The sequence below is a fragment of the Chinchilla lanigera genome, unplaced genomic scaffold (assembly GCF_000276665.1).
Source record: "Chinchilla lanigera isolate Chin_1 unplaced genomic scaffold, ChiLan1.0 scaffold00030, whole genome shotgun sequence".
NCBI lineage: Eukaryota > Metazoa > Chordata > Mammalia > Rodentia > Chinchillidae > Chinchilla > Chinchilla lanigera.
The window spans coordinates 4582327-4596178 of NW_004955431.1; the positions used below are offsets into that span (position 1 = coordinate 4582327).

The 13852-nt window shown below is 40.4% G+C and overlaps 1 protein-coding gene across 1 annotated transcript in view; it reads left to right on the plus strand.

Annotated features, from left to right (window-relative positions):
* Positions 1 to 3191: 3191 nt before the first annotated feature.
* Positions 3192 to 13852, plus strand: part of Fam124a (family with sequence similarity 124A) — a gene marked incomplete at its 5' end in the record, with an annotated part of 48050 nt that continues 37389 nt past the window's right edge. The window contains 1 exon segment of the mRNA XM_005387893.2: positions 3192 to 3223. Coding sequence (XP_005387950.2) covers positions 3192 to 3223 — 32 coding nt within the window.

A 13852-nucleotide genomic window follows, 5' to 3' on the forward strand; every position in this document is an offset into this window, starting at 1 on the left:
ATTCAGTGCACTGAAAGTTAACATGAAGTTTTTGATATACCAAGCTGATGTTTTGCAGAAACATCAAGACCACTTTTACAAAAATGCCAAGATCAAATTCTTATGCTATGGTTTTCCTAGAAAAGATAGTTTCAAAGGTATTCATTTTATAAAATTCATGTATATTAACAAGTAGGCAACTAATAGCAGTACAAAGCTATGTTAAGTACAGAATGCTTGTATTTGTAACCTCTATACATATAATTAAAATACAGTCAAGGGGCCACTCTATAACATTTTTATTATTGACACAGATACTAAATAGATATAGTACTTGGAAATGTGTTTTTATAAGTGCCCAATGTATGAAAATATACAATTCTTGTATTATTTTGCTCCTGTATATTTTGCGTCCTAAAATTCATGGATTCACTTTTCATGCTTCAGGCTTGAATGTCATATACAGGAGTCCGCTGGGCAAATTCTTATAATGTGAGACCAGTAAATCTCAAGGCTGGGTACCCAACTGCTATTCCTTCCTTCTCAAAGGAAATTGGACTGCAAAAACTCCCCCAGAAACCTCTGGTCATAAATCTGGTTGTTTTCTGAGATTATTTTAATCTACTCATGCATAAAATCTTCTCAAGTTTTACAGTTTTTCTTTCACTGGCAATATTTCCAGAAAATAATCTGTTCGGGTTATTTGGGGTATATTTTTAAGAGCTATAAAAAAATGTTCAGACCTAAATTCAGTTTATATTCCCACTCATGCTAATTTTTCTAAGAACAAGAAAATAAATGCTGTATTGTAAAATATCATTGCCTTGTGCTTTGTAAAAGTGAACAGTCAGGACCAATCATAAGCTAACCAAAGGGAAATGGCTGAGTACAGACTACCTAAGATGATGGTAAGGAGCTACGCAGTAGCACGTTGATGTTCAGTGAAAGGAACAGTTCAAAACTGAATCTCCCTCCTTATGGCAACTGTGCACAAACGACATAAAGTTAGGACCAGAGTCCAGAAAGTGACGCAGGTTTTCAGGTGGCTTATTTCTGTTTGACTTCTCTTTCCACAGTGGACTGGGAGGGAAATTGAGCTGCAGAGTGGGGCAGAGACTATCCTTTGTGTAGAGAGGGGTTTGTGTTTCAAGTAGCAAGCTTGAATCTTGTTCAGAGAGAGACATGATCAGATTTGTGCTACTGTCTGGAGGAGGAATTGGAGCAGAGGCAAGGGCTCCTGAAGGCTGACCAGTTAACAGGCCTAAGGCAGGCAGTGCCTTTTGTTTCAAAAGATTTGGGGGAATTCATGGAGAGCCATTGTTATGCTAGCACCTGTCCCAAAATACTACCACTGTACTTTAAGATTCCTGAACTGTGTTCCCAGTGTAAATTTAATTCTACATACATATCCATCTGTATGCAGATCTTTAAAATGCCTGCATATGTGAATCCCATCTGCTTCAGTAGTTGGAAAAATCTAGCTGAAAAGGCTGACACATTTTTTAATATAAGGGAAATAGTAATATTACATATTATTATAAGTTGCATTTAGATAGTCATGCAATCTTTTAAAAGTCTGGGCATTTTAAGATGATCATTTTGTAACGGGATTATTTTACTGTTGCATCTACCACTTGCATCTTCCAGCAATGCTTACTGAGCATACACTGCATTTTTATATAGGTACATTTCTAAGTATTATCCTAAAGTCTATTTATGGCCTGCTTGGTTCCAGAAAAAATTTAATGTGTCAGTACTGGGGCTACAAATCCTGAGTTTTAAAATGGTGCTAATCCTTGATTCCACTTCCCTTAGGTAAATGTCTCCAGGCCCTGACCCAGGCATCCTGCTTTCTTACCCTTTCCTTGCTACCTACCCTGCAGAATCCAAGCCCTTGCCATTGCTCGCCTCCTGGACTCCTTATAAATAGTATCACTTTAATTTTCCCAATTAGTAAAATAAAAAATGATTTAGATATATGTAGATGAAGTTTTTAAAGTATAAAGAGATATGCAAATGTTAGTTGTTGTTATTTTTTCCAGTTTTAAAATTCAATGATTCTTTGGCTACTAAAATACTTCATTTGAAAAAGAGAAAACCACATGTTGTTTTTCTTGCATTTGGTTCCTCTACCAATAAATCATTTGGTCTGAGCCATGTACATTATTTTAACAAGTGAGCTATGCTTCTTATGATTTTTTAAAAAGTTTTATAAATTTTTTTTAGTGTGGTAAGAAGCTCAATGGAGTGATAATTGGATGAATCAAGGAAGGCAACATGTGACTAAGAAAATAAAAGTAGTATATATCTATAAAATTAAATATAATTAAGCAGTTTATTTGCATAACTACATCCCTTCACCAGCAGGCAGAATAAATCTTTACATGCCCAAGTGATTAATTTCCTACTGAGAATTACTTTGAGACACTGGTAGGGAAGAAAATAAATAGCTTTTACACTGAATTTGTTGCCAGAGAAAGAAATCTTAGCAGCCCTGCAAATAGGGCAGAAACTCATCAGAGATTAGCGAGGCAGGTCTTTGGCCAGAGGCCCATTCTTGTAACTCAGTGCCTGCACTGGTGTTTCAGCCGAAAATCCAAATGGGCTCTTTCACTGGCGACCTAACCCTGTCTTTCCCCTCCAGTATCACAGCCCACATCCTGTGCTCTGATATTCAGCCGGTTTCTTCTCAATGGAACTGAGATCTGCTAAAATCGTACTATGCTTTGGGCAACCTGCTGGCCACCTATACCTAAAATGCACATGCCCTGGTGGCCCCGGTTCTCTCTGTCTCCTCTGACAATGTTGTGCTAACTCAACAAAGAGACATTCATTCATGCGTTGTGCGAGCATTTGAAGGGTGCTCCTTTGTGGTGGTTTTACCTTTCGGGACTCATGGATCTGTTAAAAACTTTGCACCTTTCTTCCAGAAAAATAAACAAGCACTTGAAAATTTGCCAGCAGACTTAGAAGTCACGTGAATTCCACCAAGAAGACTCACAGAGGCCATGTGAAAGACCCTAAATTCTAAAATGCCTTTAAAAGTTTTGCTTTCAAAGTCAGGAATAACTTCTGTTTGCACTGTGGTTTTTAATTGGTGACATTAGTGAAACGCTACTCACCAGTGACTTTTCAACTTCTAGCTTGAATAAATTATTTGAATAAAGAAAAATGATATACATTCTTGCTAATACTGAGGTCTTGTGTTTCAGGTCCGACTACAGCCACCTGTCATCTACCAGTAGTAAGTATCTCTTAAATGTCCTTCAACTTTGCTGTAATAGTCTCACTATGGGGCCAGTACACGGAGGCCATCTATGTGCACACATAGATGCACACATGTGTGCACACTTCAGTAGTATGCACACAGGAATCACCAGAGGAATCCTCGCAAGGAAGACAACCTAGGAACCTCTAACTCTGAACCTGTTTTCCTGCAAAGTTTGATTGGACCTGGATTTCAGTACATTATATACCACTCCTTTCCTGCAGAAATTTAACCTGAGGGATGTACCCCAGGCTTTACCAGCTGCTTATAGAAACTTTTAGGAATATATTCTCCATGGAATTTAATTAACATGTTCTTTGAGTATCTCTCTAATTATTGCTAGTAGAAAACTCAAAGCACAGCCGCTTTTTTTGTGATACAGCTCCAACAGATCTTGGGGGGAAAAAGTTCTTCCCTTGTATTTCTACCTCTGCAGGCAAATGTCACCCCCTCGCATTATAGAGGAACACCCATCTCTGACAAAAGTCCTGCTAAATGTGCTAACAACACCCCAACGTAGACTATAGAGGCAATTTAGCTATCATTTCTGCACTTGCATGTAGCTAGAAGGAATGTAGACATTTTCATCAGTCCATTTTTCTGTATTTGTAATTCCTGGCTTATAGGTGATCATTATATGTGGTAAACAGTGATTGGGAATGTGTTTATAAAGACACTTTGAACATAAAAAGGTACTTACATTTAATATTAGAATACAAGTAAGTATATTCATGAGAAATGATGCCTTTTGACTAGAAAGAATTTATCATGATTAAATCAGTACCTCAAAGTCATTCCGACTGATTGACACTTTTTTTCAAATAACCAAAAATAATCATCTAAAATAAGAGACCTGATTTTTTTTAATCCGTAAATACAGAATTATTCTGTTTTATCTCATCATCCTGTTAAACTCTCAATTCTAAATGGTTCCCAAATGGAGAGACACTTAATTGGATTATTCTATTTATTGGTGTACTGGTTTGTTTTCCCTTTGCAATAAAGGGCTGTGGGGAAATATCTGGAATTGTAATTTAGTGTCAAATTATATTTAGTTATTACTATAACTGCAGTGAGCAATTTCTGATCATTTCAGCCAACAGAGACCCAACATTGCCCCTTAGTTATTAAGATCCATTAGTAATCATGAGAATAATGCTCCAGTGACTTGCGCTTATTCCCTGAAGCTCTTGCATTCCTCAAACCAGAGACAGCCTCCTGAACTCTGGGTCTCTCTGTGCCTCCATTTTCATGCTGCTGTTTGGCCCAGAGGCTACATTTCTTTAAGAATGATTTTTCTAAAAGACTCGCCTGAAGCTTTGCTTAATTTGTAGCTCTCAAATCAGTCCTCTGGGTCACAACAAAACACCTCTCTAGAAAGCAAAACTGGTCATTTAGTTTGGGATGTTTTCCTCTCTGTTATTTTAATTGCAGTCTCTGAGTTGGAATTTCTCTTAGTGCAGTTGGGATCAATGCCCTGCTGTTGCTCTTTCTTTTCACTTTAAATATTTGGTAGTTGTGTTCCTGCCTCATGCTTCAGTGATGCCTCTTGGAGAGAGGAGAGAGAGAGAGAGAGAGAGAGAGGAGAGAGAGAGAGAGAGAGAGAGAGAGAGAGAGAGAGAGAGAGAATGAGAATATTTCAGTTAGGAAACGTGTTTGGCTATAAATAATAGAGAAAAACACTGATTAAACAAGAAAGGTTTGGGTTTTCCTCTATCACTAAAATAAGTCCAGAGGAAGCTCTCTCTGTATGTGTGATATAGAAGCTCCTCCTGTCACCTCAACTTTTGGCTTCCATCTTAAGAGTTACTTCAGAATTATAATACGGCTGCCTGTAGGACAGCCATCACATCCTTATTGTCATCTGGAAGAAAGCAAAAGGAAGGTCAGAGGACACCTGCAAGCTGGGACATCCTCATTTTTAAGGAGTTTTTCCAATAATTACTCCTATCCCTTGGCCAGATCTTGTCACATGTTTATCCCTAGTTACAAGGAGGTCTGGACGATGTTGTTTTCTTTAACTACATTGGTACCACTAATCCACTTCCATGAGGAAGAAAGGGGCTGGCCTTCCTCTGCTTGCCTCCGGGAGCAGGAGTACTGGCCCTATCCACAGGCAGGGGAAAGCTGCCTTGAGACGTCAGAGGAAGATAACCGAGTGGACTTTCTGTAAGGAAAAAAAACCTGAGTATCAAGTCTTAAATCTGTCTTTAAAGCACAGATTTGACTGTGCTGCAATGAGAAAAAGTATTCTCTGCCAAGAGTGGTGACACCGCTCGTGATCCCAGCTACTCAGAAGGCTGAGGCATGAGGATCATAAATTTAAGCACAGGCACCTGAGTGACACTTTGACTCAAAATAAAAAAGAAAATGTACTGGGGGTTGGGGTAGCTGAATGTGAGGCCCTGGGTTCCATTTCCAGTCCTGCCAAGAAGGAGAGGGAGAAGGAGAGGGAAAAGGAGTGGGGGGAGGGGGGCTGAGCAAGAAGAAAGGAAAAGAGAAGAAAATGTATTTTCCAAAAGGACTGTTAAAATAATATTTCCCCACCCACCAGGTAACCAGAGTGGAGGGGCTGAGTAGAGAGAAAGTTGCCAACTTGTTATTTGTGCTGAGGGATCCATTACGGGGCAGCTCCCCGTCAGAGGGACTCGGGGTGCTGCCCTCTGTGCCTCTGTGTGACCACAGTGCTGAGGGCTGCTGGACACCACAGGGACCCAGGGCCCCCTTACAGGTCTGGGAGCAGCTCCCTACCTCACTGTCATTCCGCAGCCCCCGCCAGCCTCCCTCAGTGGCTGAGTGACTCCTGGCTCCTGTGTGGGATTTGAATGCTGATGCTCTTCATTCCCTATCAGAAAATGGATTTCCCTCCATCTGCAAGTAGTTCTTTCCTCTCCCTGCTGCTCCTTTACCTGTGTGTGCTGAGCTCATAGGCATGCCCTCAGGGTAGCAGTGTTAACCTCAGCCTTGGTGCCTGTTTATCAAGAGCTGGATTTCCATTGGTAGGAATCACCATGAGAGCTCCCTACAAAGAGCACCAGTCACCCTTTTGTGCTGTTATCTTTTCCTTCAAAGAAGGCACTGCCTTCTGATGCTGAAGGTCTTTACCAAGGGAAAGCTCCAAGAGCAGTGGTGTGCAGTCAGGTGCCATAATTTCACTTGCTGGTTTTGCCATGAGTTAGCTATGTGTTCTCCAGCCTCTCATTTATCCTCTTAGTCCACTTTCTGTTGCAATAACAAAATGCCCGAGGCTGAGCGCTTTCTAAGGAAAAAGGGTTTGTTTAGCTCACAAGGCTCTGGAACATGATGCCAGTATCAGCTCAGCAAGTGCCTCGTGGTGGATGGCATTGTGGTAGCACATGTGAAAGAAATCACATGGTGAGACAGGACACCACAAAGGTCAGAGGCCAGGCTTGCTGTTTAGTACAAATGTACTATTTGGAGAGCTAAGTGGGATCCTATGCATCTGCGCACAGCACCCCCAGTGACCTAATCGCTTCTTAGCAGCCCCCTCTCTACATATCAACAGGTGTAGGGGACTGACTACGGCTCCTGCACATGACAGCATATATGGTTTGTCCCCCAAGGGATAACCATAGCATCCTCTTTGAGCCTCAGTTTCCTCCTCTGTAGAATTAGGTGGCTGGAGGGCCCCCTAGGGATCCTTCCATAGGATGCTAAGATGTGAATGTCTTTAAAACTCCTGGGGTAGGGGGTAGAGAAAAAGACGGGGGAGAGGAGAAGGAGGAGGTGGAGGAGCAGGGGCTGGGCATCCTCTCTGGTGTCCTCCAGTGTTAATCCGTAGCAAGGGCTGATCAGAATCAACCTGTGCTCTCTGTGCTGTGAGCTGCCTAGGAGTAAGTGATGGCAGAGAGACTGGGGCAACAGGCAGTGGCTGTTTTTTATCCCCTGCCTTCCAAGAAATGACTAGGTCTGAGGCAGGAGGGGGCACATGGATGGTTGGACACCGCCCTCTTTTCTTCAGCCTTGTGGGTCCTGGACTCCCATTTCCACTAACTGGATCCTCTGTCACCAACCAACACCAGGGCACATGGCTGGGGGCTCCTTTAATGGATGATTTAGTTTGTTTGAGTGCATTTTTTCCAGTTTCAAGTGGTCCATTTGCCTTTTTCAGATTGCCAGAAAAAGTGGGCTTTTCCTTTACGCTTTCTGAAGGGCTCAAAATACTGTGTTCCCCAGGAGATCTCAGTAAGTCATGATTCTTCCCAAGGAAAATGAATTTAATTCATATTTAATTCATACTCCAGAATTTTAGGTTGTTTATCCAGGAATCTAGTGAGAATATCATCAGGCCATGATTCACGGTTTGCATTCTTAAGTGATTTGAATAAAAGGGGAAATTTTTATAAACAGGATAAAAGAAAAACAATGATTATGCCAGGAAAAAAAAGTGTGCCATGTAATACTAGTGAAATTCCCATCATGTGTGAGCAAATGTTTCCATTCAAATTAAGATTCTAATCATACTTGGAGAATTACTCCTAAAACATGCTAGGAACTTAAAACATTTTATGGCTAGGAACATGTGATGTATCTTGAGGATACCCAACCCCCCATGCCAATAGGAAGTAGTCAAAGAACTACTCTGTTTTGGACTCTTTTGCATGAGCTTCCTAATTTTGGCCCAAAATTGTTCCTCCACAAAACTCAGGACAGTCTTTAACTTTTTCCCCTACAAACTTCCAGTGACTGCAAGAATGCTTTGCAGTTTTGTGTCCTTTCATGCTTCTCAAAGCACAGATGCTCAAAGATCAGTCAAAGTGATACACAGAGTGTCTCCCAGGAGCTGGGCAATGCCCCAAGGAATCCTATGTCTGTGGAAAAGAGAGAAGAATGACCTTCAACATTATGGTCTGCTGATTTAAGCCCAGGAGCACATTGCAAACTGGAAAAAAAGAAGTCAAATATGATGGTGGGCAGAAGTCCCTAAATTTGTTCATTTTACCAGATCCTCAGATTCTGTCCTCTGTTTTCCTTACCTGTCTTTTCCCAGCTTCATGTTCTGTCCTTCCAGTGACTCAGATGACCTCTTTGTTCCATGTGCATGTCCTCCTGCTAGCTCAGTGCTTCCAAAGGCCGGTGATATTCTCTCCCTCAGCTGCCATACCTATGAACTGCCCTGAAATCAGCTTCAGGTATCCCCAGCTGGTGCTTTGGGTCTTTCAACACACTCTAGTCTCCAGAAAAATGGTCAGGTAGATCACAGGTGTTTTTCAGGTTGCAAAATCCAGGCATGCTGATTGATTGCAAGGCACTGGCACTGTAGCTGACCTACAGCCACCATATGGACTTGTCAGGAGTGCCTCACTGCTGTGCCTGGGAAGACATCTCCCCCTTCCCAAGGATGTCTTTTCTTTCAGGTGTATCGTCCCATCTAAATGCTGTTGTCTCTGTAGCTTCTCAGTAGTTTGAACTTTCCTGAAATGTTAGGGTACTGAAACCTTGCATGTTTTGATTTTGGCATCTAACACATTTGTACAGCCTCTCAGCATTTTGGAAAGATAAACTCCACGTGGCTTAATGACTAAACACACACAGGAGCTTGAAAATCGGCAGTGAGAAGACACGATTGTGTACTATAGAACTCACCACTTGGGATATTTGAGTACATGTTGTGTGCACCTTCAAGTCTAAGAGCCAAATACAGATGTGGTATAATGAAGTGTTTGTTATTTTCCTTCTGTTTTTATTAGAGAAGATGACATCTTACTGACAGATTTTTATCAATTTAAAGCCAGTTTTGATCTTGTTCCCTAAAAAGGAAGATGGGTATTTTTCAAGAAGTGGTAGTAGCCAATTTAATGTCAATACATTTATAAATGTTACAATCTTCTTTTTTTTTTTTCTGGGTACAATATTTTCTCCTTTTGGTTCTCAGAACACATAATCTTTCAGATAATTTGTCTTATTGCATAAGATCTAGTCTATTCATTAATCTTCATGAAGGATTATTTTAACTACTGAAGTTGCTTAATGTTGTGATTAACGTGAAGTTGGCATTTTGCACCTGTTTGCAAATAAACTCAAAAATTCACCTGCTCTACCCCCAGTTTCACACTCCACTTCAGTAAATGCATCAGAGGAAGAGCCATGGGTTTTGTCCAGCCTTCTCTAAGTTAGAATGTGTTTAGAGAAAATTATGGAATGTGAATATCTCAACTCACTTCTGTCATGTTTTCATTAATTTCCTAACAAAATCTGTCTTAGATTTACTTTTCTCGTTGCTGAGACGAAGTACCTGACACCCACAGTGAAAGGAGGAAAGGTTTATTTAGCTAGCAGTTTATAAAGGTTCCAATCTCTAGTCAGCTGGCTCCAAGGCAGGACAGTATAGCAGAGGGCCATCCCAGAGGAGAAGCAGTCCATGGCGGGTCAGACTTCTGTTCCTTTAAATTCTACCCAGGCTACAAGCCTATTGACTGGGGCCAAGCAAAGCTAGGATGGGGCTTTCATTATCCACACCCTTAATCCAAGTAACATACCCTTAATCCACATTCACACACCCTAAATCCAGGCCCCTCCAAAACTCGCCACCTGTGACTGCATCAGCCTTTGAGCGGGGATATCTAGATATAAGCCATAACACAAGTAGACTAAAAAATTCACCTGCTCTATCCCTGGTTTCACACTCCACTTCAGTGAATGCACCAAAGGAAGTCAAGGGTATTCACCTGTATTCTCTGAGTTAGATTATAAATTTTAGAGAAAATTATGGAATGTGAGTATCAATTCATGTCTGTCATGGTTTTCATTAATTTCGTACTTCCTCTGCATCCAAAGGGCTTATTAGCAACATTAATGGTGTTGCTTTATCTACTATTTTAACTCAGAAGCTGACATAAAGCAAACCCAAGTGCTAGGGAGATAGTATACTTATTTTCGAATGGAGGGAAATCCATCCTGGGTTTTGCATTTCTGCTTTGCTTCTCCACGGAATTGAATGTGCACTTCCAGCAAATAAACCCCAAATAAGAACCATTTCCATTTTTATTACATTTAAAACTACATTCTGGCACAACAGTCCTGTTCACGTGTAGAACTGTTTTCAAAGGAGCTTCGGGGTGAGCTGCTGCCCAGCGGTGTGACTCTGCAGGCCCAGGCAGGGCTCTCGGCGAGTAGCTGGATGTTAGACAGTGACGTCGGGGATGACACACTCCATCCTGGTGTGTGGCCCTGGCTGCGGAGAGGAGAGAAAAATCACTAAAATGCTGTGCACATAAGCAGGCCAATCTGATTTCTTTGTCCAGTGTGTCATCCTTTGTGGCTCTGACTGTAGGGTTAAAGCTTTGGAAGTTTCTCTTATATTATCTGGCATAGGCAGCTAGGATAACTACAGCTGCTGTCCGTGTAGCTGGTTGGGAGAGTATTATGCATTAGTACTTTTTCTTCCTCCCCAGAAGATAATAGTTTCTCTCTATCTTCCCCTAAATGACGAAAGAAGTGTGTTCTGGGGGCAGCTCCGCCCACAACCCCACACACTGAAATTTTCTGTAGCAAGTGTGACTTTGGGTTTTGGACAGACATCATGTTTCTGGGCCTCCCTCTTAGAGCTGGAGCCATGAGTATATGATTTGTAGGTGACACTACTTAAAAGGCCACAGGCCTGGTTGTGTCATTTGTGGCAGGTCTGGGTCTTGCAGCCACTCAGATGAAGGCTTGGCCGTACCCTCAGAACCACAAAACAGCAGCATGTGCAGGTCAGTGTATCCTGCTGACACCGCAATTTGTCAGCTGCCCAGAAACTGAGTTCTTGGCCTGGTCGAGCATATAAAATCACCAAATTTGTGGCTCCGTATATGGTCCAGGGACATCACAGCAGCACCAGAAATGCAGAACTCCAGGTCCCACCCTTGAGCCAAGTAAATTAATGCCTTGAAAGTTTCAGGAACACTGAGCTAGCCCGTCTCCTGACTAACTAGTGTTGCTTTTAATTATCCCTGAGAGATGTTGCTTATCCAAATTTCTCACACTTCAATCCTAATTTAATGGTGTAATCTATAGGCTATAGGATCTGTGTAATGTCTAAATGAGAGAGTTTTTCATTTGATAAATATTTGAATTGTTTTATTGAAAATTTAAGAAAGAAATCACCAGTAGAGGGAAGAGACAACCCACAGTGTGGGAAAACATTTTAGCTAATATCCTTCAGACAAAGGACATATCTAGAACATATAAAAGAATTGAAAAAAGTCAGACCCTCCCCCCAAAAATTCAAAGACCCAATCCAGAAATGGGCATCTGAGATGAATACACACTTCTCAGGTAAAGAAATATAAATGGCAAATAAATATATGAAAAAATGTTCAGTATCATTTGTCATTCAAGAGATGCAAATTAAAACAACACAGAGATTTCATCTCACCCCAGTAAGAATAGCTACCATCAAGAAATCAACCAACAACAAATGCTGGAGGGGCTGTGGGTGAAAAGGAACTCTTCTCCACTGTTGGTAGCAATGTAGACTGGTGCAACCACTGTGGAAATCAGTCTGGAGATTCCTCAAAAAATTAGGATTAGAGGTCCCATTCAATCCAACTATTGCACTTCTGAGTATTTTCCCAGAAGAATTAAAAACATCATACCACCCATGTTCATAGCAGCACAATTTGTAATAGCAAACTTTTGGAAACAACCCATCAACTGAAGAGTGAATAAGAAAAAGGTGGTATTTTTATACAATGGAATATTACTCAGCTATAAAGAAAGATAAACTCAAGGCTTTTATAGGTGATTAGATGCAACTAGAGACTATACTCCTAAGCAAAATAAATCAGACCCACCTGTGTAAACACTGTATAAGAACCTAGTATAAGAACCTTCCCTAGTATAAGAACCTGAAAGAGTAAATAAAACTGAAAGGTACAATACATACTGTGAAAGAGAAAGAAACTGCTCAATAGGAAAGAACAACTGAGATGAAGGAAAGGAGAAAAGGAAGAAAACGGGAACAGAAATATACACACACACACACACAAGGTAGTTCAGATAATTGTACTACTAATTTCTACTGGTTTATTGAAAGGAACAGTTAACATTTAATTGTTTGATCAATCTTGCATACATATATCTGGTAATCTGAGCAACTACTTTGAAGATAACAATAAATAATAGAACATCCATTGTTGATTTCCTAGCATCTCATTTTCAAATGTTGTATTGTTTTTATAGTTTTTGTGTTGCTTTGTTTTTGTCTTTGTTTTTGTTATTTTGTTTTTATTCTTTTCTCTTTAAAATAGAAAAAATGTTTGAAAAAATTTAAAAGAAAAATTTGTAGCCGCCACTAAAATTGGTTTATTTTTAAGCATAGAATATTTCCCCTATGCTCTGGGCTTTTTTATCTTTTTCTGAGAAGCAAGGGATAGCATTACTTGTAGGACTGTGTGAGTAGCAAATAAAACCTCTGAGATAAATGAAACAACCAAGGCGGAAGCAGCTGTGCTTTAAGACTGTTATTTGATGGTGTGGAGTCTATATTTTCTCTGAATGAGAACCTGAAGAGCTAGACAATATTATTGCTTGACCGTTGATAAGAGAAAAGCAATAACCAAAGGTGTGCATCAGGAAATCGGAGGCTGAGGGTAGAATACCACACAGACAATTCCTTCATTACCTTGCTACACTGACGTTTGTTTCCTCAAAAAAATATGGTTTAGTGCTTCTGGCTTCAAAGATAAGTTGTAGTTGTGTAAGTTCAACTACACAGACAGTGTTGATTTCTACCCAGGATATGAAAGAAAAATGGAGACAGAGTCTCCTGACTGCATTTTCCCCAAGAAGCTGAAGTAGTACCTCAGGAACATCTGGCGTGCCAGGGTTGTCAGGTCCCCAAGGAAGGGAACAACAGTGAGTAGCTGCCACCACACTTACCCACGATATGCCTGGTGCTTTCTCAATTTGAGAATAATATTCATTACCCAAATAATACAGTCATTATAGAAAAGTCAGAAAATACAAATTATCGAAAAAGATAAGAGACCAGAATCTTACCATCCAAAAACAACCACTTTTCACAATTTGGTGTCTACTTTTATAGATGTTTTTCTGATCAACTATATTCCTATAGCTATATTTATTACCATTATTACCAAAATGACTACACACATACATATATGTGTGTGTATGTGTGTGTGTGTATATATATATATATCTTATAGTCTAATTTTCTCACTAACTATATTCAAGCATCTTTGTATGTCAGGAAATGAACTTCCCAATCGTCTGAGTACCCATATAGTGTTCCATTGTACTTCTGTACTGTGTTTACACATTGGTGCCCTAGTGTGGGTCCTATAGGTTGTATTCAGTTTCTCACTATTGCTAGGAACTTCTTTGCACTAACCCTGTACACATCCTTGACTATGAGAATAAACAGCTACAAGTAGAATTGCTGCAGTAAAAAGTGTAAGCAGTTTGTAAAGCTTCTGATCCCTTTTGCCAGATTATTCTCTGACATTGCCATTTTGCTCCTCCACTGGCATGGATGAGCATGCTAGGGTCTCATTAAAGCTGTGATTTAATGTACAAAAAGGCATATTTACAATATAGACATAATATATGCACAGTGAGTAAAACTGCTCTGTCGAGTAG